The sequence below is a fragment of the Ruditapes philippinarum genome, unplaced genomic scaffold, assembly GCF_026571515.1.
Source record: "Ruditapes philippinarum isolate M1 unplaced genomic scaffold, ASM2657151v2 ctg818_1_1_1_1, whole genome shotgun sequence".
NCBI lineage: Eukaryota > Metazoa > Mollusca > Bivalvia > Venerida > Veneridae > Ruditapes > Ruditapes philippinarum.
The window spans coordinates 80,644-104,050 of NW_026855621.1; the positions used below are offsets into that span (position 1 = coordinate 80,644).

The 23,407-nt window shown below is 33.5% G+C and overlaps 3 protein-coding genes across 4 annotated transcripts in view; 2 read left to right on the forward strand and 1 right to left on the reverse strand.

Moving 5' to 3' along the window:
- Nucleotides 1-6,478, reverse strand: part of LOC132743921 (uncharacterized) — a 59,929-nt gene extending 53,451 nt beyond the window's left edge. The window contains exon 1 of the mRNA XM_060732519.1: nt 6,340-6,478. The gene's annotated coding sequence lies outside the window, so the exon portion shown is untranslated. The remainder of the gene's footprint in view (nt 1-6,339) is intronic.
- Nucleotides 6,479-6,500: 22 nt separating this feature from the next.
- On the forward strand, nt 6,501-9,111 carry LOC132743922 (alpha-(1,3)-fucosyltransferase fut-3-like). Its single transcript, XM_060732520.1, has 2 exons — nt 6,501-7,791; nt 8,540-9,111. Exons 1-2 carry the CDS (start codon nt 6,652-6,654, stop codon nt 8,597-8,599), a joined length of 1,200 nt encoding a protein of 399 aa, XP_060588503.1. The 5' UTR covers nt 6,501-6,651; the 3' UTR covers nt 8,600-9,111.
- A 5,323-nt stretch (nt 9,112-14,434) lies between these two features.
- On the forward strand, nt 14,435-18,990 carry LOC132743917 (alpha-(1,3)-fucosyltransferase fut-6-like). 2 transcript variants are annotated; one of them, XM_060732511.1, is made up of 3 exons: nt 14,435-14,565; nt 15,367-16,418; nt 18,367-18,990. In XM_060732511.1, exons 1-3 carry the CDS (start codon nt 14,541-14,543, stop codon nt 18,424-18,426), a joined length of 1,137 nt encoding a protein of 378 aa, XP_060588494.1. In that variant the 5' UTR covers nt 14,435-14,540; the 3' UTR covers nt 18,427-18,990. The 2 variants fall into 2 exon arrangements, with proteins under 2 accessions (XP_060588494.1, XP_060588493.1); XM_060732510.1 differs by lacking the exon at nt 14,435-14,565 and having other exon boundaries at nt 15,239-16,418.
- The last annotated feature ends 4,417 nt before the right edge of the window (nt 18,991-23,407 follow it).

Below are 23,407 nucleotides of genomic sequence, written 5' to 3' on the forward strand. Positions count from 1 at the left end.
ATGCGACTAATACCTAACACATATTTTCCGTATGCACAACCGACATGCACGAGCATTCCTTCCAGGTTTTTACAGGCAAATTTGGAATGAAATTTTAGGCGAACATTGTTTTTTTTTCAATTTTGTATAATAATTCTAATGAGAATATCCCAAAACTGGTGAAACATTAAACACATAAAACACATAGTAAGATTCAGCAAATGATGTAGAACAGATCATTTTATACTTTTTTGCATTTTTATAATTGCATTCTCAATGAAATAATTTTTTTTTATAAATTTACATAGATTCTGAACAGTTATCCGATTAGTTTCACTTAACAAGTTTCTGAATTTTTGTAAAGTAGGCCAGGTATAATAATAACGTTTTAAATATTTTCTACGTAGCTCTCTAAATTTTGGATATTCTCTATATTTAAAAGGGCCATAAATCTGTCAAAATCTATGATAGAGTTATTGGCCTTTAACAGTAATTGGCATAGTATGCTCACAAATAAGTGTATTAGGTTTTTATCTATTCCATTACCAATTTTTTACAAAACCAACTTGCATGCAAAACCTTCGAAATATCGAGATAAATAATGTGCTTCATATATGCAAGTTTTTTTCCCTGTGAATGTACACCTGTGCGTGCAGTTTTTGTGCAGGATGGCCAATTTATTAGTGTGTTATATGTATGAAGAGTGTTGATCATATGAATTATCTTTCTCATAGAAATCTGTCCAAAATCATTATTTAATGGCGGTTATCTTGGATTTTGAAGCCATATTGAATTTTTTATCGATGCTACTAAAGCATTTTTCCAGGAAATTACTGTTATTGACCTACAATGTCAATTAATATCATTTTCATTTAACATTCATGTTTAAGGTGACAACAGACACTTTCCGTGGTACTCACATAAATGTCATTTAAACCAACTTATTTTAGTAACAATTGTTATTTATTTAATCTTTGTGCATTAAATGTCGTTGATCAACATAAAAAATAACATATTTGAAAAAACAAGACGAGGAGAGTTATTTATTGATGAGCATCATCTAATATCCGTTGCTTACTCTTTACGTTAATTTGAATGTTAAGCCATAAATACATTAAACCGTGATTATAAAGAATTTCTTTAATCTCACTAGCCCAGTTATTACCATAATTCAGCATCCCTCCAAAAAAAATATTATTAGTTTTGAAAATTATTGATTGATTATCTAAAGTAATTAACTTAACCTTGTATTTAATCAATATAATTTTTCGATATACATTCATCGGTGTCCTCCTTAATTCGCCGAATAGTGTGACGTGTGTGTAGCGTTTTACGCATAGAACTTTCCTACAAAATTTCGTATGTAAAAGTTCAACATCTTCTCCAACGTGATGGCCCAGACCTCTACACAATAATACAAGAGAATCAAAAAGATATATAATAATGTAATTCAAATTGGTTATAATTCATCACCAAGAATGAATAACGCTGAAAGCCGTTCAAGAATACAATTTTCAGCGCATTTGTGCTAAAGTAACTAGGAAAGAGTTAAACTATTTTGTTCATTTAAAATATTACTTTATTTATGATACTTTGTAATAGACGTCATGCTTACGAAATCCATCTACTCTTCAATAATTTCTAAATTTTCCACCATAATAAATGATATATTTTACAGCATGTAAATTGATTAAAAGTATGATAATTAGTTAGTTAGTTAGTTAGTTAGTTAGTTAAGTTAGTTAGTTAGTTAGTTAGTTAGTTATTAGTTAGTTAGTTAGTTAGTTAGTTAGTTAGTTAGTTAGTTAGTTAGTTAGTTAGTTAGTTAGTTAGTTAGTTAGTTAGTTAGTTAATAAGTAAGTAAGTAAGTAAGTAAGTACGTTTGTTAGTTAATTAGTTTAGTTAGTTAACAAGGTTAGCTTTTAAAAAAGCTAGTAGCGACTCGCTTCGTAATTTTTTTCCAGGGGTGTGTTTAAATGTAAAAATGACAGTTCTGTTAGCTGAAGCCATTTCTCTCAGTTTAATAAAGAGGAATATCAGTATATATGAAGATGCATGTAAACAAATAGAATGAAGTCCCTATGTCTATGCACATTTACTATATGGCCTGTTGACCTTGACCCAAAAAAATGTTAGATAGGTAGAATTCATAAAGATGTCTCTTTATACGAAGTTAAGTTGTAATATGTTTTTTTAGTATTGGAATGAGTGACAGACACAAGTCTTAAAGTAAACACAAGTTGTCAATCATTTCAACGGGATCGTATTAAAAATATAGGGATCCCGGAAATTGACGTTGCATCGCCCAAAACGCAAACATAAATCTTATCAAGTTGGACATTTTCACACCGGCGAAGATTTTTCCCCCAAGCCATCATCACTGAAAAAGCGTAAATTTTCACCAAGAAAATCACCGTTCGCACAAACATACCGTTCACCTTTATATAAAAGTAAACGCCTCGGACGAAAACTCACGCCAAAGCCAACACCAAATTCAAATAGAACGAAACGTAAACTTTCACCACTGCAGCCATCATTGAGGTCTCCACTTTATATTGCCGAAAACCCTTCAGCCACGGTGAATTTATATGTGAACGGCCTGAAGAAAACCATATTATTCTAAATTAGGGCTTGTAACGACTTGAACTGTTGTTTAACACAAATGTAAATAGTCCTGGAGCTTACTATAAGCATGTATATTTATAATGAATCAAAGGGCTGCAAGTTCTGTGGTATTTTCTGATCTTTGCAATCTAAATCGTACTGTATATCTGTATGTATTTTCCTGTCTAAGTTTATTTTTATGTATTATAATTAATTTTGCACGGCACCAGAGTTTTATACATAGTTGCATCAAAATATCATTTATGTTAATTTTTTACGACAGCTACACTTTATCCTTGCTTACACACCTCCTCTATTGTTTGTGACAGGTCTATATTTTTCGGATAGACCTGTTTAAACAAAAGAAAGTCCGTTATGATGTCTATCTTTTGCACGTGCACAGGTCTGTTCTAGTCAGACAGACCCGGTCATGAAATACACGTGAAAAAATAGACCTGCCTATGCGCAGACAAAGAAAACATGAAATGCAATCAAATATTAAAACTCTTTTAACTAAGAAATTATTCCAGCATCCCTATATTCAATCTTTGAATAAAAAAATGGGTAGCATATCAAAGTTAGGACACATTTAACATTTATTTAATCGCGTCATTTTTAAAGTAATAGTTATTCTGTAATTAAGTTCATAATATAACAAAATGGACGCTTCAAGTTCATATCTATGAAACTATATAGCAGAAATCACAGCCTACTCATTACGATTTTAAAATGTTTATAAAGTTATAATTGATTTAGTTTAAAACATTTTATGATGAACGATCATATTTTATTCCAGAACACTTTATAATCTGCTACATAAGATATAGTTTCGGTTCATGTATCTTACACTTGCCAACAATATACATATGTAAGTCTTTCGTGGTCTGCTAGGTATCCACACATTGCCCTTCGGACAGTTGCCCCCTCGAAAGTGTGCCCCCTTTTTGCAGTGGCGGTCATTTGCCCCCTCTTATCTTTGGAAGGGGCCAACATTTGCCCCCCCCCCCTCCCTGTTCAAAAATATATTTTATTGTTGAATTGTTTGCTACCATAATTCATCGCCTATTGTGGAAATTTCATGGTGCTTAAATACACAAAAACTCGCGCAAATTTGTGAAAGTCAAAATAGCATCCATAAACAAATAAAACTAAAAAATCTATGCACGAGATGACAAGTGACAAATCACAAGGGAAAAGAGGGGGCAAACATCCGGAGGGCAACTGTCCGGGCAAATGTCCTAGAATCTGCATTGTCTGATACGAAATACTATCAACATTCATTCTTTAACACACCTTCTATTACAGTCTGTTCACTTTATTATTGTATATATTTCAAATGACCAACCGACGTTTGCATATTTCTCATGATCAAACGACGTTTGCAAAATCGACACTAAGTGAAAAAACATGTGTTTATATCGAATATAACCATGCCAATGGAATTATTAATAAGTTAGGGACGAGAATTTCTTGTAAAAAGATATATCTTCTATTATTTTCCCTCTACATGGGTTTTCAGTGAACAAAAAAGATTAGAAAAGATAAAAGCTATCGGCGTTTGCCTTGCAAAAAGAAAATTTGTGTCGAAGTGTTCTAAAAAACTACTTAAGTCTAGTAATGACTACTCACATAAAATAAAAGCTTAATTTACGCCGGGTCCTACGGTCTATGTCTTATTTTTGTGTTCGCAGTGGAAAAAAAGATATCTGCAAATGATTACCTGAAATCGGGTCCGTGTATGCCAAAATCACAAATCGACGTTTGCATTTGTGGTCACGTGACAAAACTTGTTCATCCACGGTGTTTATGCTTTAAATAAATCATTTGATGGGCTACATAACCATTGACTGCATGTGTATGCCATTATTTATAATAACACGTGATGAATGCCTTTATTTATAAGACAGAATATTCGTATACTATAAAGCGTTAAATTTGCAAGTCTCAGCTAAGATACAACAAATAATAGCCCGTCAAGAGAACCCAGGAACATACTAACTAACGAACTAACTAACTAACTAACTAACTAACTAACTAACTAACTAACTAACTAACTAACTAACTAACTAATTTACTTATTTACCAATTAACTAACTAACTAAATAAATAAATAACTAAATAACTAACTAACTAACTTACTAACTAATACTCTTACTGTAAATTAATTTACATGCTGTAAAACAAATCATTTATTATGGTGGAAAATTTTAGGAATTATTGAAGAGTAGATGGATTTCGTAAGCATGATGTCTATTAGAAAGTATCGTGAATAAATCAATATTTTAAATAAACAAAATAGTTTAACTCTTTCCTAGTTACTTTAGCACAAAAGCGCTGAAAATTGTATTCTTGAACGGCTTTCAGCGTTATTCATTCTTGGTGATGAATGGCTGTCGATGTTATCATTAAAAAGAGGCGAACGGCTGATGACGTTACTAAAATTTCGATGACACTCAAACTTAAATACCCTATAACTTTAACATAAGAGCATTCTTGGAATGGAGGTATGGTTTGGAATATTTAATGAAGAAATGTTGACGTTTACGAACCGTATGATAAAAGGTTATATTATCATGAGAAAATATAAGTTTTTGTGACATAAAAATAAAAATGCCGCATTCATCGGGTAGCGTGGTTAGTTTCAGTCAAAATTCACGTGAAGTAAAGCTTGCACAGGGCCAGAAATTTGTTCGTTTGCTCCTTTGGATGTTGACTATGAATCCATAACATTGATTTACTCGAACAAAGTTGGGAACTTGGGATATGTTAAAAATAGATGAATAATTACCGTCCGTCAATTGTGTTTCAGGCACATTCATATGTATACTGGTACAGCTGTCGACGCTTGAACTGCTGTCTGCCCATTTGATTGTACGGTACATACTTTAACTATCTTTTGCTGATTTTGTTACGTTGGCAAATTCTTTAGTTTAATATAAAGCAACGCCCTTCCAGATGCGTGCTAATTGTCCAATCGCAACTACTCGGCCCTTTCCGTCAGTCTTCGGATAAGGACCTCGAACACAATAGTATGAATACACAGAACGGATGCGGTATTTCGGTCTAACCTACGCTAAGAAACTAAACATGTAAACAAATAGTAATTTGATGCTGGGAGTTGTTGACATGTTTATTTCCATTATATGTAGTAAAAGTCGACCTAATATAAGTGAATTCATAGGTACAAAAGCAAACAATACATTATTTATATATTTATTATTATGGCTGTAGAACCGAAAGTACAAAAAACCAACCTGTTGACATTTAGTCGGATTTGTTTAAATTGAACATCAGTGGGCATATTTAAATAACAAATTGTTGTCAGACATATTTTCAAGTATAAGAGTACCGGAACAGACATTAGATGTCAAATATATACATTCGTTTTACATTGTCTCTGTTTCTGTTTACATCTGAAACCACGTGGTAGAACTACTTTCAATCCGAGGTTATTATAGATAATAGCCGAGGCAGTTCCGAATGCTAATTGTCATGATTATTTAATGCATCAGGTAGAGAGTTAGTTCTGGCTTCCATAACTTTATATGCCGCTTTTATTTTGACGTTGCAACAGTAAACAGGTCTAGCAATACTATAAAACCTGTTCGCTGAAGTATCTTTAGCTACTAGAGAGTAAATTATTGTCAAGTAAACAACAAGAGTAATTTACACATAACAAACGGAACTTAAAATCAATGAAAATTACCAAAAATAGCTAAGAATATGCAAAAGAAGAATATGAAAACAAATACTAACTGCAAAATACGTCAGTCCTTGAATATCACATGTAAATTGTTTATCAAATTGTTAATAATTTCACTTTTCTTAAAACCTTAGCACATTTTTCTCAAGGTTGATTTTTAAAAAAAAAAAAATTATCTTATGGCACGCAGCTTTAAACTACACATATTTTGATATCGATTAATAACAATAGTTATTTGCTTATAATGCGGTATAACATGGCTATAATCCTCTCCGTGATAAACTGTTATGTTTGAACAGGTTATCTCTATGCTATTTGTAGAAACGTGTATACAGTGTTTGTCGTATATGTAAACACAATCAAATATGGTCGGTATCAAGAAAAAGAAAAAGTTAATTTTATTTTTGTCGGGGACTTTATTCATAGTGTGTGTAATAGCATTAACTGTCACACCAGAAACACGAGTTGGTGTTCGAAGTGGTCGTAACTACAAAGTGACATTTAGGAATTCACATTTTAGAGAGAAACCTCTTAAAACTATTTTACTATGGACTCCGATGTTCAATCATCCAACTGTGGATAGTTACCGGAAGTGTCTAAGCACGTGCGAAGCTAAGTGTGTTGTGACAGACGACAAAACTCAAATAGAAAATGCAGACGGTGTTGAATTTCATCTTTCGGATATTTGGTCACAATTTTGGAAGATTGGAACAAAATCTATTATAGAATTTCCAAAATATAGAAGACCAGACCAGGTTTGGATTTTAGCAAATATGGAGCCGCCTCCCCATTTGTGGGGAAATATTCGAATTTTTAATGGGTTGTTTAATTGGACGCGGTGGTACAAATCAGACGCCGATATTCATTGGCCTTATGGTGGAGTATACATATATAATAAAAGTGAACAAATTGAAGCAGAAAAAGAATTAAAAGGCAGAAATTATTTCAAAGAGAAATCAAGGGAGATGATTCTAAGAATTGGTAATTGTTTTGATGCAGGTCAGAGATACCGTATCATTAATAAACTTGATAGATACTTTAATATTGACAAATATGGAAAATGTTACAATAAAGTGTGTGGTGTAAACACTGACCCTGGGGATGAGTCATGTAGCAACCTAATGAAACAGTATAAATTTTATTTGGCTTTTGAAAATGACTATTGCACGGACTACGTCACAGAGAAATACTGGCTTACTTTGCGAAGAAACCAAATACCAGTTGTAAACTGGAAAACAGTAGATCCACGATTAGTGATACCGAGTTCTTATATAAATATTTTTGACTTTGATTCTATAGAACAGTTAGCGCATTATCTTAAGCTAGTCAGCTCTAATGAAACTTTGTACAATAGTTATTTTGACTATAAAAAGTTTTATACAAATCGTCAGAGCACGTGCCAGGCTTGTTCTGTATGTCAAGCACTACACGATAAAGACCGACCAGCTCAAGTTTATACAGATTTAGAAGGATGGGTGAAAGATGACTCGTGCAAACTTGTTGGTGTAAGTACACATTGTGTTACCTTTGTCGAAAATGTACACTTATATTCTCTGTTACCTTTGTCGAAAATGTACACTTATATTCTCTGTTACCTTTGTCGAAAATGTACACTTATATTCTCTATCTCGGTCACATTGTGTTACCTTTGTCGAAAACGTACACTTATATTCTCTATCTCGGTCACATGGTGTTACCTTTGTCGAAAATGTACACTTATGTTCTCTACCTCGGTCACATTGTGTTACCTTTGTCGAAAATGTACACTTATATTCTCTACCTCGGTCACATTGTGTTACCTTTGTCGAAAATGTACACTTATATTCTCTATCTCGGTCACACCCAAAGTTTCTTGTCGAATCCAACAGTCCCATTGTTCCGCTGTAAAAGACATTTTTAAAGTAATAATTCAAACTTTTCACTCTGTGCTCGAATGTAATTTAAGTCTTAGAAAAAAAAACGAAATTTATGAGTTGTCTCCCTTTGAACGTTTTGCATGAAAGTATCAAAATGTCATGTCCATTAAGTTGGTTATACGTATGAATCCGTTTTTTTTCAATTTAAGAAAGAATCGTAAATAACAATAAGTTAATAGTTATATTAGTGTTACACAATCAGTGTTGTATGTCATGCCAAGTAAGGCACCTGACATGAAGTTTAAAATCCATGACAAAAGTTTATACGTTTAAATAACGCTAATAACACATATTTTGCATTTAGAAATTTATTTCTTTTTATGTTTTTCCATTACAGCTCTTTGACAATTTCATGAAGAACTTCTACGGTTGGAGATTCATTTTATTGGGATTCTGATAGCGTTTTGTTATTGGCAACAAACAGGTGACCTACGATGAAAGTTACACGGAGAACGCTGTCCGTATTTTTGCGGGAACGGATGGACGAATGATTGTTATATGTGTTCACAGAAATCCGCTGATAAGTTTATTATGCTTTTATAGTGAGAATGAGATTGCAAAAACAAATTTAAACTGTGAAGTTAAAAGTTTTTGTTATTTATTCATTTAAAGTAAATATTTTCGTTTAAATATTCAAATCATGTATATTTAGTATAAATGTAGGTTTATTCAAATGTTTCTTTAAAAACTACATGTACTTTACCATTGGCAAGTATGCCTTAGTCATGTATATCAACAAAATATCATGTACTTTTAGTCAGTTTGATATTTTCCTCGCTAAAAGTTGTGCTATTTATAGAGCTTGCGATGTTGGGGTGGGATTGACTATAATTATATATTTGATAAGGTTTACACCTTTTTTACATTCCTCAAGTCTTTGATATTGTTAATAAATTGTTTACAATAAAACTGTTGTGTCATGACGGAAACAGCCCTCTTGTTGTTTTTGTAAACCCCGCCTAAAGGCAGCGGGGGATATAGAAATAGTCTCCGTCCGTCTGTCCTTCCTTCCGTCCGTCCTTCCGTCCCATATTTTTGTCCGGAGCATATCTCAAAAAGTGTTTGAGGTATCAACTTGAAACTTCATAGGTTGATAGATCATATTGAGGAGGATTGCAGTGCACAAGAAGGATGGCTATACCCTGCATATTTTTTCAGTTATTGCCCTTTGTTATTTTTCAAACTTAATTTTTGTCTAGAGCATAACTCAAAAAGCCTTTGAGATATCAACATGAAACTATATAGGTAGATAGATCTCACTCAGAATGTGTGCAGTGCACAAGAATAATAACTCTACCTTTCATAAAATTTGAGTTATTGCCCTTTGTTAATTTTTCATACTTAATTTTTCACCTGAGTGGAGCATAACTCAAAACGTTTTTGAGATGTCAACATAAAATGTCATAGATGGATTAATCGCATTGAGAAGGAATGCTGTGCACAAGAATGATAACTCTTCCCTTTATAATTTTTGAGTTATTGCCCTTTGTTATTTTTGATACTTTTGTCCGAAGTTTTTCTCAAAAAGTGTTGAGGTATCAACTTGAAACTTCATAGGTGGATAGATCTCATTGAGGAGGAGTGCAGCACACAAGAATGATTACCTACCCTGCATTAATTTTGTTATTTTCTGCCAGGTTTCAAATCTGTAATCACTTCATTACCAAAACACCTCTTAAAATTATATTATTCTGCTCTACTACATATACATTCTTAAATGGGCAAATACATTAGGCGGGGATGGCCATATTAACATGGCTCTTGTTGTTATATAAAACACAAGCTTCAACGCTAATAGACTGTACAATGCCCTGCATCTTTTAACTGTCTTAACCGCTATGTTTAGTCCATATCATGAAAAAAATAATATAGATTATATTTTACCCCTGTACTTAGTGCATCGCCATGCAAATAGATACACAAGATAATAATAACATGCCATGTGATCATGATTACATTAAGATACAATAGGATGATTAATCAGTTAACAGTAAAAACATTTTTATGATGAGGATGATAAGATAATTATTAGATAATATATAATAGTTCGTTAAAATCAAACAGCGAAATACAACATGCTATGTTTTTTAAAAAAATACGAATAACTTTGTGATTTTAATCAACCTATTTAGTTATTAAAAATAATATGAATATTTTATACATGATTCACGAAGTGTACACAAATATAATAACAACCTTATATAACATAGATACAATAATATTAATATTCTACTTTTTATACTGTTAAGATATACATTAGTAATATATAATACTAATTCCAATATTAAGACAGACAATACTAGAAACCCGACTGGCATCAGATCTTCACAGGATATTGAACACCGTATTTAACCCCTAAGAAATTACCCCCCCCCCCCCATCCTTTATGATATATACTTTTCTTACCGAGGAATAGATTCTATACCTTTGTTAATAAATAACAATGCATAATAACACAAAAATATACAACAGGCAAGTGAAAATACATTTGTATAAAATAAGTTGTTCAATATTTATAGGAGTATTTCTAATTGCCAAACTTTCTTTATATATATCTTGCTAAGTTCATAAATGTTTGTTTGTTTGTTTTTTGTGTTGTTCTTTTTGGTTTTACGTCACATCGACACAGTAAAGGTAAAGCTTTACTGGTGGAGGAAGACCTCAGCTGCCCTTTCGTGCATTATTTCAGGCACGAAGGGGCACCTGAGTAGAACCACCGACATTCCGTAAGCTAGCTGGATAGCTTCCTCACATGACAGAATTCAAAGTCCCTGTTGGGATTCGAACCCACAGCGGTGAGGGGCAAGTGAAATCAACGACCTTAACCACTAGGCCACGGACACCCCCTTAAGTTCATAAATAAAAATTGAGTACATTTGGACAACGGTAGTCTTGTGTCAACCAAAATATGTCATGATACCGATCGAATTTTACTGCTATTTCTTTTTCCTTTTTTAACTTAACTTTCTTGCAACATTAATAATACGATTAACCTTGCTTGTTTAATCACTCTTTTGTTAACTATTGAATATTGTTAAATGTCACCAAGTTGTACAATCTGAACAACCTTATAAAAACAAACAATATATCTAAATATTCCTGTTATACTGTAACATATACTAGTGATTTTTGCTCCTGGATCATTTAAGGTACATTAAGCATGAACAGGCAAACCTGTGTTGTATGTTAAAAGACTGGTAGATCTATGCTAAATATCTATCTATTATCATAATTATATAGAAAGTCGTGTCGAATATGCAATAATATGACATAAAAGTAGAGAAATAAACATAAAATGAACAACAAAAAAAAAACACTTTCAACGACAGATAACTCAAAAAGTCTGGATAACCTGCCCCTGTTACTAGTAGTTGCATTATAGACTAGGAAAGATCCCCATTTTAGCTCGCCTGTTTCGTCTTCGTACAAAAGCTTTAATGCATGTGGCGCAGTTAGTCGCACCATTGCCGCTAAATGTCGCAACCGACGCTAAATGTCGCAAATCATTTGCTGTTAAATGTCGCAATGTTTACGTTAAATGTCGCACGAACTTCTCTTACCGTTAAATGTCACAACACTACGGTTGAATGTCGCAAGATATATATTCATGATAAAATTAAGCTTGCTAGTGGCATGATATTACAATAATCATAGAGTATATTAAAATGGTTGTATATATTTAGTAATTTTGGGACCCAAAGGAATGTCCCGAATCTGTTTGCTCAAGACGAAATACATGTATGCTTATAAAATATCCTTTTTGGGTGAAATTAAACTGTAAAAGCGATTGATTAAATAATAGTATGCAAGTACACTACATGTATGCATATGAAAATGCAGTATATTGCTTTGCTTGCTTGTGTCCATCTACCTGACCGTTGTGGGTTCGAATACCGCAAGATTTTTAGTATTCTTTTATGTTAGGAAGATACTCCAGCTAGTTTACGGAGTGTCGCTGGTTTTATTCAAGCTCTCGTTCGTGCCTGAAATAATTTACAGAGAGGCACCTAAGGTCTTTTTTCACCAGTAAGATTGAAAAGTCACAATATGTCCCTGACGTAAAATCCGACAAATATCTAATTGTATCAGACTGCTTATTTTGTATATATTGCTGTAAGTACTAACGTTCTATAATCTGAATATCAACTTGATTATTATTATAGGTTATACAAATTTATTTTAGTTCAGTTGTTTTGGAAGTTCGAAGCGTAATAAAACTCTGGAACTGGAACCGACCAGTACTAAGCAATGATTGTATTATTTGCTCACGTAAAAACGACTTGCCACTGACTGGGTTTAAACCCACTCGGCCAGCAATCTTAAGATTAATAGTCAGGCGAGTTAATCACTCGACCATACCGCATCTTAATTGATTATTTTTAACAGAAGTCTCATTAATAATCTTATTACGCACATTCAATGTTTTCAATGAGATCAAGACCCAATAAAACAATTATAATTTGGTCATCTACGGTGCATTGTGCGTGAGTCTGCGTTTGTGCATACTTGTGTTTGGTTTAACTGCCTTTGTCTCCAGCAAAAAAAACACATGAGATCATTTCCATTTCCTTTCTGCAGGCCTTATTATTATGCCACCGCTATCCACTATTCATACTGTATAACGCAATAGAATATGACCTAAAACTCCGTGACCATCTACATTCTTGTCCATGCTTGAACTGCAGCTATTTTCCTTAAAACCAAATGGCTCAAAAATGATATCAATGTAAGTCATTACAGATGTTTGTGATTTATGAACTTCAATGTTTCCAAATAGTGTTTAATATAAAATATGTGATTAAGATTTCCTACGTTATATATACTAGTTTACCTACGTCTGAAATAAAAAAAATAACCTATCATTTAACCTACCGGCAATACCAAAGTCTTGATGTACCTTTACTTACCACGATACCACGCGATACCTTGAGCTTTTTTTTCTAAAATACAATCATCCTTTGAGACTACATATCGGCAAAGTCTTGCATTTATTCCAACGGCATTAAACTATCAGAAATGTGATATTTGATATAACAACGGAGATTTTTCTAACGACTTTAAAACATTCTAGATGATTAAAGTGGAGAAGTTCAAAAGCAAACTGATCATGAAAAGCATATTAAACTGGTCATAATAATAATTCTTTTTTTTTTTACTGGAAATGAAAGAAAAGAAAAGAGCGAAAAACTAATCAGTTTTGTTTGCATCAATGAAATGTATAAAACTAATCCAATTATGATACCTAGATAGTATAATACCTATAATACAGGTCTATAAAACATGCTTGTAGATGACTGGCCGACATGCAGTATAAAAATATTGATCTAAAATTAGATTTTAATTGAATCTTTCTGGGACAATCTTCTAGCTTGAACCCACGACATCTGAATTACTAAATGAAAAAGTATACAAATGAGTTTTATCACCATGGGGCCCTAAAGCATAAGTAATGGTCGTAAATTTATATATAATACCGACAAAGATTACTTTTATTTCAACCAATATTTTAGACGTCAAAGCAAATCCTTTCATATTTCCCCACTTCACTTACATAACCTTAATATTAACATAATATCAGTTTTTGTACATGAATTTAGATATTGCGACATTTAAACGTTACAGTTGCGATATCTAACGGCAGTCAGTTTTGCGACATTTAGGGGTGTTTGCGACATTTACCGGCAATGGTGCGACATTTACCGGCGTTCCGACATATAACGGCGCCACAATGTAGAAACAAGAAAATTAACATACTTGCTTATCGTGACTAGGTGGAATTTGTTAGACAAGGGAAATAAATCTAAAAGCTATATATTTGAGTTGTGCCCTTTTGAACCTTTATATTTTTTTATTTTTTATTATTATTTTTATTTATTTATTTATTTATTTATTTATTTTTATTTTTATTTTTTTGTAAAAAAGTGCTTATTGATTAAAATAATTTTAACTAAGAAAGCCGTCAACATGAAATTTGAAATACTTGTTTATCATTACAAGGCACAGTTCTTATACAAATACAAAATTATGAAAGGGAAGTTATTCCCCTATAATAAGAATAGAATTAATTATGTAGAATGCCTAAAACTATGGAAAAAAATCAACATATCACTTTGCGTATTTTTTATTATTATGACAATGCACAGAAGTAAGACAAAATATATTATCCTGAAAGCAATTTTTTTAGAGTTATGTCCCTTTTTAACACAAAAATAATATTGATAGGTGTGATTGCTATGAATTTAATAACAATGACCAGGGGCTTTAGGCTGCTTTTATAACGGTTTTGCCACGGGTACTTTGCTTAAGAAAATCCGGATAATCTTCTCTAAAGGACCTAAATGAATGAACTCGTCAACATGAGAGGTAAGTCAGGAATATGTATGGGAAGATTGTGTATAATTTGTATTTTGGTTAATTAATTTCATTTCAAATAAGTTCCAAAATTCAAGTTCTTATCAATTTTGGCTTCGATCACTTTTGAAGCCCAATATTTATTAGTTAAACTAAAAGTTTTATTTTACAGCAGAACACTTCTGTTACAAAAGGGGTTATTGAATCAATGTGCAATGTGGTCAATATTTGTAATTATCCAGAGAAAAATGGAAGCTTTACTGTTACATGTAGACTAAGTTAAAACAAATCTTAACATCATTGCGAATCTGTACTTCAAAACATGATCACAATCATTTGGAAATTTATCGGTTTTCAACGTTAACTTTTCAATACATTTCCAGTTGTTTCAAAGAATTTTGATCATTGAAGAATACAGTTAAAAACGTTCTGCACAACACGCGCTCTTATGTCTGCTTATGTCAGGGTTAAATAAATTGTCGACAAATGAATTTAATATGTCAAAGTTTAATGTGATTTGAAAATCTCCCTTCAATACCTCGCCATACATTTCAAATCAACAAAAGGCTTTTAAATCCTCATACTAAAACGCTTTTCAAAAGTATAAGCAGTTTATAATCCAAATTACAAGTTTTCACCTCTTTGAGTGGACTCGCCTGTCAAACCGAATAAAGCGTGCTTTGTGTATTTGAAATTGTGCAATTGTTTATGTCATTAATGTTAGCTTAGTAAACATGATTGGTATCACGAAAAAAGCGAAATTGACTTTATTTTTGACAGGTTTTTTATTGATGATTATTGTTATTATTTCAGACAAAAACATTCATACTCGAACTATTGGATCTTACAAAGTAATTGGTGAGAATCCATATTTTAAAGAGAAACCTGTGAAAATAATATTATATTGGACTACTTTGTTTCGTAAACAAACGCCTATAGATAAACACCGGAAGTGTCTTAGCACGTGCGAAGCAAAGTGCATTGTGACAGACGACAAAACACAAATAGAAAATGCGGACGCAGTCGAATTTCATCTTTCAGATATATGGACACAAATTTGGCGGATCGGAACAAAATCTATTGTAGAATTTCCAAACTACAGAAGACCAGATCAAGTTTGGATTTTAGCCAATAAGGAACCGCCGCCACATTTATGGGGAGATATTCAGATTTTCAATGGATTGTTTAATTGGACGCGGTGGTATAGGACCGACTCTGATGTTTGGTTGCCGTATGGTGTAGTTCACCCCTATAACGAGACTGAGCAAGCTGAAGTGGCCTACAAATTAAAGAACCGGAATTTTTATAAAGAAAAAACCAAGGGGATAGCTCTTACAATTAGCAACTGTTTCGATGCTGGTCGGAGATACCAGATTATAAAAGAACTAAATAAGTTTATAGATATAGACAAATATGGGAAGTGTTATAACAGAGTGTGCGGAGATACCGCTCATCAGGATGACCAATCATGCGGTCGTCTGCTCAGAAATTACAAGTTCTATATAGCGTTTGAAAATAATTTTTGTAAAGACTATATCACAGAAAAGTACTGGATGGCTTTGGAAAGAGAACAAATACCTATTGTAAACTGGAAGTATTTCAGTCCAAGTGTAGTTGTACCAAACTCATACATAAACATTTTTGATTTTGACACTATACAACAGCTAGCACAATATCTCAAACTCGTTAGCTCGAATGAAACTTTGTACAACAGTTATTTAGAGCATAAACAGTTTTATACAGATCGTAGAGACATGTGCGACGCTTGTTCGGTTTGTCATGCACTTCACGACAAGGACAGACCAGCTCAAGTATATACAGATATAGAAGGATGGGTGCGCGAAGACTCGTGCGAGAAAGTTAATGTAAGTGTTAACACGTGCACATCACGTGTACGAACAAACGAGTGTAACTGTGCAATATGAGCATACATTTTTCATTTGACATAAAGAAGCCCTTTTGTGACTTTCGAAATTTTATTTATCGCTACAAACCTTTTTTAATCGGGATTAAAACAAATTTCAATATACTTAAAACGGCTTAAACCGTTAAACGGTTTATATTTTTGTATTAAGTCTATCGCAATATAAATATTTATAATATGCAATTATAATGTATGTAGTTGCCGTTTCCTCAACTGCTGAATGGAAAATATACCCAAAACTAACTCGATTTTAACCTGTTAAATGAGATTATAATTATACAATGTATATACATGTATATTATTTCCTTTTTTATGCCCCCCGGGCATATACTAATTGAACCGTCCGTCCGCCTGTCCGTCTGTCCGTACGAGGTTAACCTAGAACGGCAAGTTGGATTTTTCTTAAGTTTTACTTGTACCAATGGCTTAATAATTTACACACTTATTCCATACAAAGTATATAATATGGGCAAGTTACATAACTATGGCTTCCATTTGCACCAAGTTATGACCCTTTTCATCACTCAGAAAATGAATAATGGTTAACCTAAACCGGCAAGTTGGAAATATGTTACGCTCTATCTGAATAGCTTAATAATTTTCACACTTACTTATCAATACAATGTGCATGATATTGCCAAGTTATATAAATGTGCCATCCATTTTCCCAGTAATTTCCCTTTTTATCACTTTGAAAATAGGGCCTTGGATTTATAAAAAAATTTCACCTACTCACTTAATTTATTTAATGATATCGGTGGATACCTTTAACGGTACTCTACTTTTTTGTGGCGTTAGGCGTCTCTAGGTCAAGGTCAAGGTCACTTGTATAAAAAAATAAATATAAACATTTCTGCTCATATGGCCTTTATTTTTAAGTTAATGTCTTTCATGTTTATAATTGTCATACCAAGGGAGGTCCTCTTCCTTTTCCTTCAGTACTTTTACAGATACCGCCTCCGTGGTCGAGGGGTTAGAGTCGATAACTTCTAATCCAATTACCTCTCTGGCGAGGGTTCGATCCCCGGGAGATGCCTTGGTAGTTTAGCGCGGAGGAAGGTAGTCTAGTACTGGTGTAACTCTCCAGGAACGGTGGTTAGGAAACTACCCGCCTATATGACTGAAATACTGTTGGGAAAGGCGTAAAATGAAACAAACAAACAAACAAAAACACTTTTACAGGTGTATTAACCTTATTCTATCGACAGATGTCTTGTATATTTTGTTGGAACATAAAATTGAGGTATTCTCATTTGGATGGAGGTAGGGGTCAGTTGGGTCAAGGTCACCAGTGCTAAAAATAGATTTTTACACTTTTGCTCATACAGCCTTTATTTTTGACAGATTTGTATTATAACTGGTAGAAAGATAACTTACATGGTATTCTTCCTTTGGATGAAGTTAGGGGTCAGTTGGGTCAAGGTCAACAGTGCTAAAAATAGATTTTTACACTTTTGCCCATATACAGCCTTTATATATTGACAGATTTATTTCATATTTGGTAGGAAAATAAGTTGCATGATATTCTTCCTTTGGATGGAGTTAGGGGTCAGTTGGGTCAAGGTCACCAGTGCTAAAAATAGATTTTTTACACTTTTGCCCATACAGCCTTAATTTAAAAAAAAAAATTACTAGCAAGAATCTGAGCCGGGGGGCATTTGTATTTGACAAGCACGTTCTTGTTTTATTTCGGAATGGAGAATGTTAATCATGATTTGTGATATGTTATATTTTATGCTTTGCTTTGCGATGCTATACTATGCGGTGCGGTGCCGTGCCGTGCCGTGTCGTGCTATGTTATGATTTGCAAATATAGTCTGGTACTAGTTGTTAAAACTTCATCCAGATTTTTTTCGTATTCAGTTTTGTTTTTATTTTATATTTTACAGCATTGGAATCATTTCTTGAAAAATATATACGCTCAAAGGTTCCAGATACTTGGTTTTTGACGTCACTGTATGACTAGCATAGTACGATGGTCAGTGCCAGTTCGAAGGAGCTCGGATAAAAGACGTGCAGAAATTAGCTGATGTCACTGAACAGAAGTGTGTTGATATGGGGATCACTTCTGACAATGGCGGCACAATACTGGACATAAAAATTAATAGTAAAGAACAGGATTTCAAAAAGTTAAAATCATATATCGACTTAGTACTGTCTTTTTTCTTACACCTGAAAGAAAAATATGCTAAAGAAAAATAAGTATTGCTAAATAGTACATGTATATAAAACACCTGTAAATGGTAGAGAGAAAAATCTAACGAGAAAAATATTCCCTTTGAAAGCATGACGCATTATTATGAATGTCCCTGCATTGCAGTCAGAAACTTTGTATGATAAACCATTATTTTTCCTTCTCGGTAATATTGTTTAACTACTATATGATATTGAAGAAGTTCTTATAAATAACTCAGATTCAGCATTAGAAAGAAAAGGGGAAAAAAGGAGTAGAAAAAAAAATACGCACGTGATAAAATAAATGGTAGTGTCGCATATTTTGTAGAAGTGTAAAAGTGTTGTTTTTGTTGTTGTTGTTTTCTTTTTTAACAATTTTACTTCAATATCTAACAAAAAGGTAAGTTTGTGTATGTTCAGGAAAAGCGCGTTAAGAAAAAAAAGTTGAATAGACAAGTCGAATGGAATGTGATATTATGTTGTCATGATTTTGTTTTCTTCACATTAAATATCCCAGTATGATAACGTGTTTTATTATCACTGCATGGTTATATACAAGCATATTGGATTGTTTGTGTCATATATTGTATAGTTGCCTTGATTACAGTCTAAACAATTTTTTTTATAATATTTTTCAATTAGAATGAACTATTATGAATGCTTGAAGCTAATAAGAGTCCGCGTCCAGGAACTAATCAGTACTGTTGTGGCCCAAGTAGGACTCGAATCAATGATCCCTGATTTGAGAGGCAGATAACTTTAACCACTATAGACCGCTGCTCCATTGAAGTTTTCTTTTACAGTGGCGGCCGAAGTAGAAAAATGATGGAATATGACGGGTCAAATAAAAGCAACAGAAAGTGACAGGTCATATGCAAATAGAAGCGTGTCAATAGAAAAATTGTAGATCATGGCAAGAGAAATATGGCAGATCATGTCAAAAGAAATATGTTAGATCAGGGCTAGAGAAATATGGTAGATCATGGCCAGAGAAATATGGTAGATCATGGCCAGAGAAATATGGCAGATCATGTCAAAAGAAATATGGTAGATCATGGCCACAGAAATATGGTAGATCATGGCTAGAGAAATATGGTAGATCATGGCCAGAGACTATTGTAGATCATGGCCTGACAAATATGGTAGATCATGGCTACAGAAATATGGCAGATCATGACAAAAGAAATATGGTAGATCATGGCCACAGAAATATGCTAGATCATGGCCACAGAAATATGCTAGATCATGACTTGAGAAATATGGTAGATCATGGCCACAGAAATATGGCAGATCATGGACAGAGAAATATTGTAGATCATGGCTAGACACATATGGTAGATCATGGCTACAGAAATATTGTAGATCATGACAAAAGAAATATGGTAGATCATGGCCAGAGAAATACGGTAGATCATGGCCACAGAAATATGGTAGATCATGGCCACAGAAATATGGTAGATCATGGCTAGAGAAATATGGTAGAGCATGGCTAGAGTTATGTGGTAGATCATGGCTAGAGAAATATTGTAGATCATGGCTACATAAATATGATAGATCATGGCTACAGAAATATGGTACATAATGGCCTAAGAAATATTGTAGATCAAGGCTAAAGAAATATTGTAGATCATGGCTACAGAAAATGGTAGATCATGGCAACAGAAATATTGTAGATATGGCTACAGAAATATGGTAGATCAGGGCTACAGAAATATGGCAGATCATGGCTACAGAAATATGGTAAAGCATGTCTACAGAAATACAGTAGATCATGGCTAGAGAAATATTGTAGATCATGGCTAGAAAATAAGGTAGACCATTGCTTGAGATATATGGCTCATGATCATGGCTAAAGACATTTGGTAGATCATGGCTAGAGAAATTTGGTAAATCATATGGAAAATGATCCACAGGTTCCCCAGGAGTATCTTGTTGTACACGAAGATTTATTTGAAATCTCTCTGAGCTTCCTGTCCCAGTTAAAGAAAATATAGAACATATGCAAATAGAAGCGTGACAATAGAAAAATTGTAGATCATGGCCAGAGAAATATGGCAGATCATGTCAAAAGAAATATAGTTGATCAGGGCTAGAGAAATATGGTAGATCATGGCCAGAGAAATATGGTAGATCATAGCCACAGAAATATGGTAGATCATGGGCACAGAAATATGGCAGATCATGGCTAGAGTAATATGGTAGATCATGGCTAGAGAAATATTGTAGATCATGGCTACAGAAATATGATAGATCATGGCTACAGAAATATGGTACATAATGGCTACAGAAATATTGTAGATATGGCTACAGAAATATGGTAGATCAGGGCTACAGAAAAATGGCAGGTCATGGCTACAAAAATATTGTAGATATGGCTACAGAAATATGGTAGATCAGGACTACAGAAAAATGACAGATCATGGCTACAGAAATATTGTAGATATGGCTACAGAAATATGGCAGATCATGGGCTACAGAAATATGTAAAGCATGTCTACAGAAATACGGTAGATCATGGCTATGGAGAAATATTGTAGACCATGGCTAGAAATAAGGTAGATCATTGCTTGAGATATATGGCTCATGATCATGGCTAAAGACATTTGGTAGATCATGGCAAGAGAAATTTGGTAAATCATATGGAAAATGATCCACAGGTTCCCCAGGAGTATCTTGTTGTACACGAAGATTTATTTGAAATCTAAGAAAATATATACAAACAACCAAGGTTATAAACTTTGTATTTAACTATTATCATGCTAATGATTCAATGTTGCAATCTTGATTTTTGTAAAGAAAATGAGAATATTATAATAAAAAATACATATATAAAGATTTGACGTGAAGTATTTTGAAGATGATAAGTAGGTAAATGTAAATAAAGGTAAGAACCTTGTCACATATTATGCGAGTGTTGAGAAGAAATATATATCTGAAGTTTGAAATAATTAAATGCCTTCAGAAATAGATTCTTAGGAGAAAAATGTCAGACTTAATTAATATAAGCATTATTATTCTATACTTAAAGCCAACATAATGGGTTTGCGACCAGCATGGATCCAGACCAGCCTGCGCATCCGCCCAGTCTGATCAGGATCCATGCTGTTCACTTACAAACCCTATAACAAGTAGAGAAAACCCCGATAGCGAACAGTTTGGTCCTGATCAGATGCGCGGATGCGCGGTTTGGTTCCCGATCTTTCCCTTTTTCGCAAACGCACTATGTTGGTTTTTTTTGTGAAAGCGGTCATATGTAAATATTTCGTAAAAAAGCCAAACCCGCCATTTTTTTTGTTTTTTGTCCCAAACCCTTTTTGGGGAAAAAGAGGCTTTTTTTCCCTTTCCCTTTTTTTCAGGGACAAGTAAAAATTCCCTTTACATTACCTTGTTCTTTTTTCCCTTTTCCTACTCTTCAATTTAAAAAACCCTTAAAAGCAAAATCTTACAAATTTTACTCTATTTGACGAAAATCGTCGCCTATTGGCTTTTTGTTGTTTTGGGGAAGGGGCCCTGTCGTCATTTTTTTCTTTACAAAAGGGGATATTAATTTAAAACTTTATTTAAAATGGAAAAAATAAATAAAAATTTGCTTCCCCTGCGAAATTTGCGATTTTTTCAAAAGTTTAGATCGAGGGGTCCTTTGTTTCATCCCGCGGGAGAAAAAATTGACAGTTTTTGGTTTGGGGACAGCTAGTGGTATTTAAAGCCAAGAGGTAACTTAATAGTGTGTGCTCATTCATTTCTATGCATGTTTTCATGTAAATATAAGTCTTATTTGTTGCTGTCAAATTTTTAACGTTAGCAATAGTTTTTAATATTTTTGTGTTTTATATTAATATTTTCATGTATATAACCAAGCAACAATTCATTTTAGACCAAACCTGGCCTTTCAAATACACTGTAGCGTTTGCAATGGTGACAGTATTGCTTTTTTAATTTATTGTTTTATCATAATTTTATTTTAAAATGTTTTAATATTAAACCTATAAAAAGCAAGCACATCCATTTTTATCGGAATAACAAGATATTTTTAAGATAACACTTGAGGTGGACAACTCATATGCAAGTCTGCTATATATATGCAATGCAGATTTAATATACCCCTTCTCACACAAAGTTGCCAGTTTCATGTCACATTGTAAGATACAATATTAGAGCGCAACTTTTTATCTTTTTTTCTTCTTTTTTTTTTTGGGGGGGGCGGGGGCGGGCGGTGGGTTGAACACACACCAGATACCTTATAATAATTTATAGATTAAATTTAAGAATGCAACCTTTTTTTGTATGTGTTTGGAGAAATTGCTTTCACTGAAACAGAAAAGTAGTATCTGCTTATATTTAGTTTGCGTAATTCCTCATTGAAAAGCCCTAAATACGGTGGTATGGCAGATAAGTTGGGGCAACTATTCCGTCTAAGTAATAGAAAGAGCACCGAAAACACGAGGTTATCTGATTTTGTAGCGAGGGGGCGTAGCCCCCGAGTATTAATCAGATTACCGAGTGTTTTTGGTGTTCTTTCTCGTTTTGTATCATAGTCAAACATTAAAACACGTTCCCTGTTGTCACAATATGAAACCCCGGCAAAAATGAACCAATGAACGAACATCCTGAATATGATATTTCTGTCGCTTTCCCTTTCTCTGCCGTCACAATATGTGAACCCCAGCAAAAATTAGCCAATCAATGGGCATGCTCTGGAGTGCGGGTAACTAATACGCCTGCAGGACAGGGCGGACCGTGAGACAGGGCGGACCG

Excerpts from the sequence above, each read along its gene's own strand:
- LOC132743922 (XM_060732520.1), top strand. The coding sequence starts at position 6,652 with ATGGTCGGTATCAAGAAAAAGAAAAAGTTAATTTTATTTTTGTCGGGG. Across the intron at positions 7,792-8,539 it reads ACTCGTGCAAACTTGTTGGT|CTCTTTGACAATTTCATGAA; the intron begins GTAAGTACACAT and ends TTTCCATTACAG.
- LOC132743917 (XM_060732510.1), top strand. The coding sequence starts at position 15,288 with ATGATTGGTATCACGAAAAAAGCGAAATTGACTTTATTTTTGACAGGT. Across the intron at positions 16,419-18,366 it reads ACTCGTGCGAGAAAGTTAAT|CATTGGAATCATTTCTTGAA; the intron begins GTAAGTGTTAAC and ends TATATTTTACAG.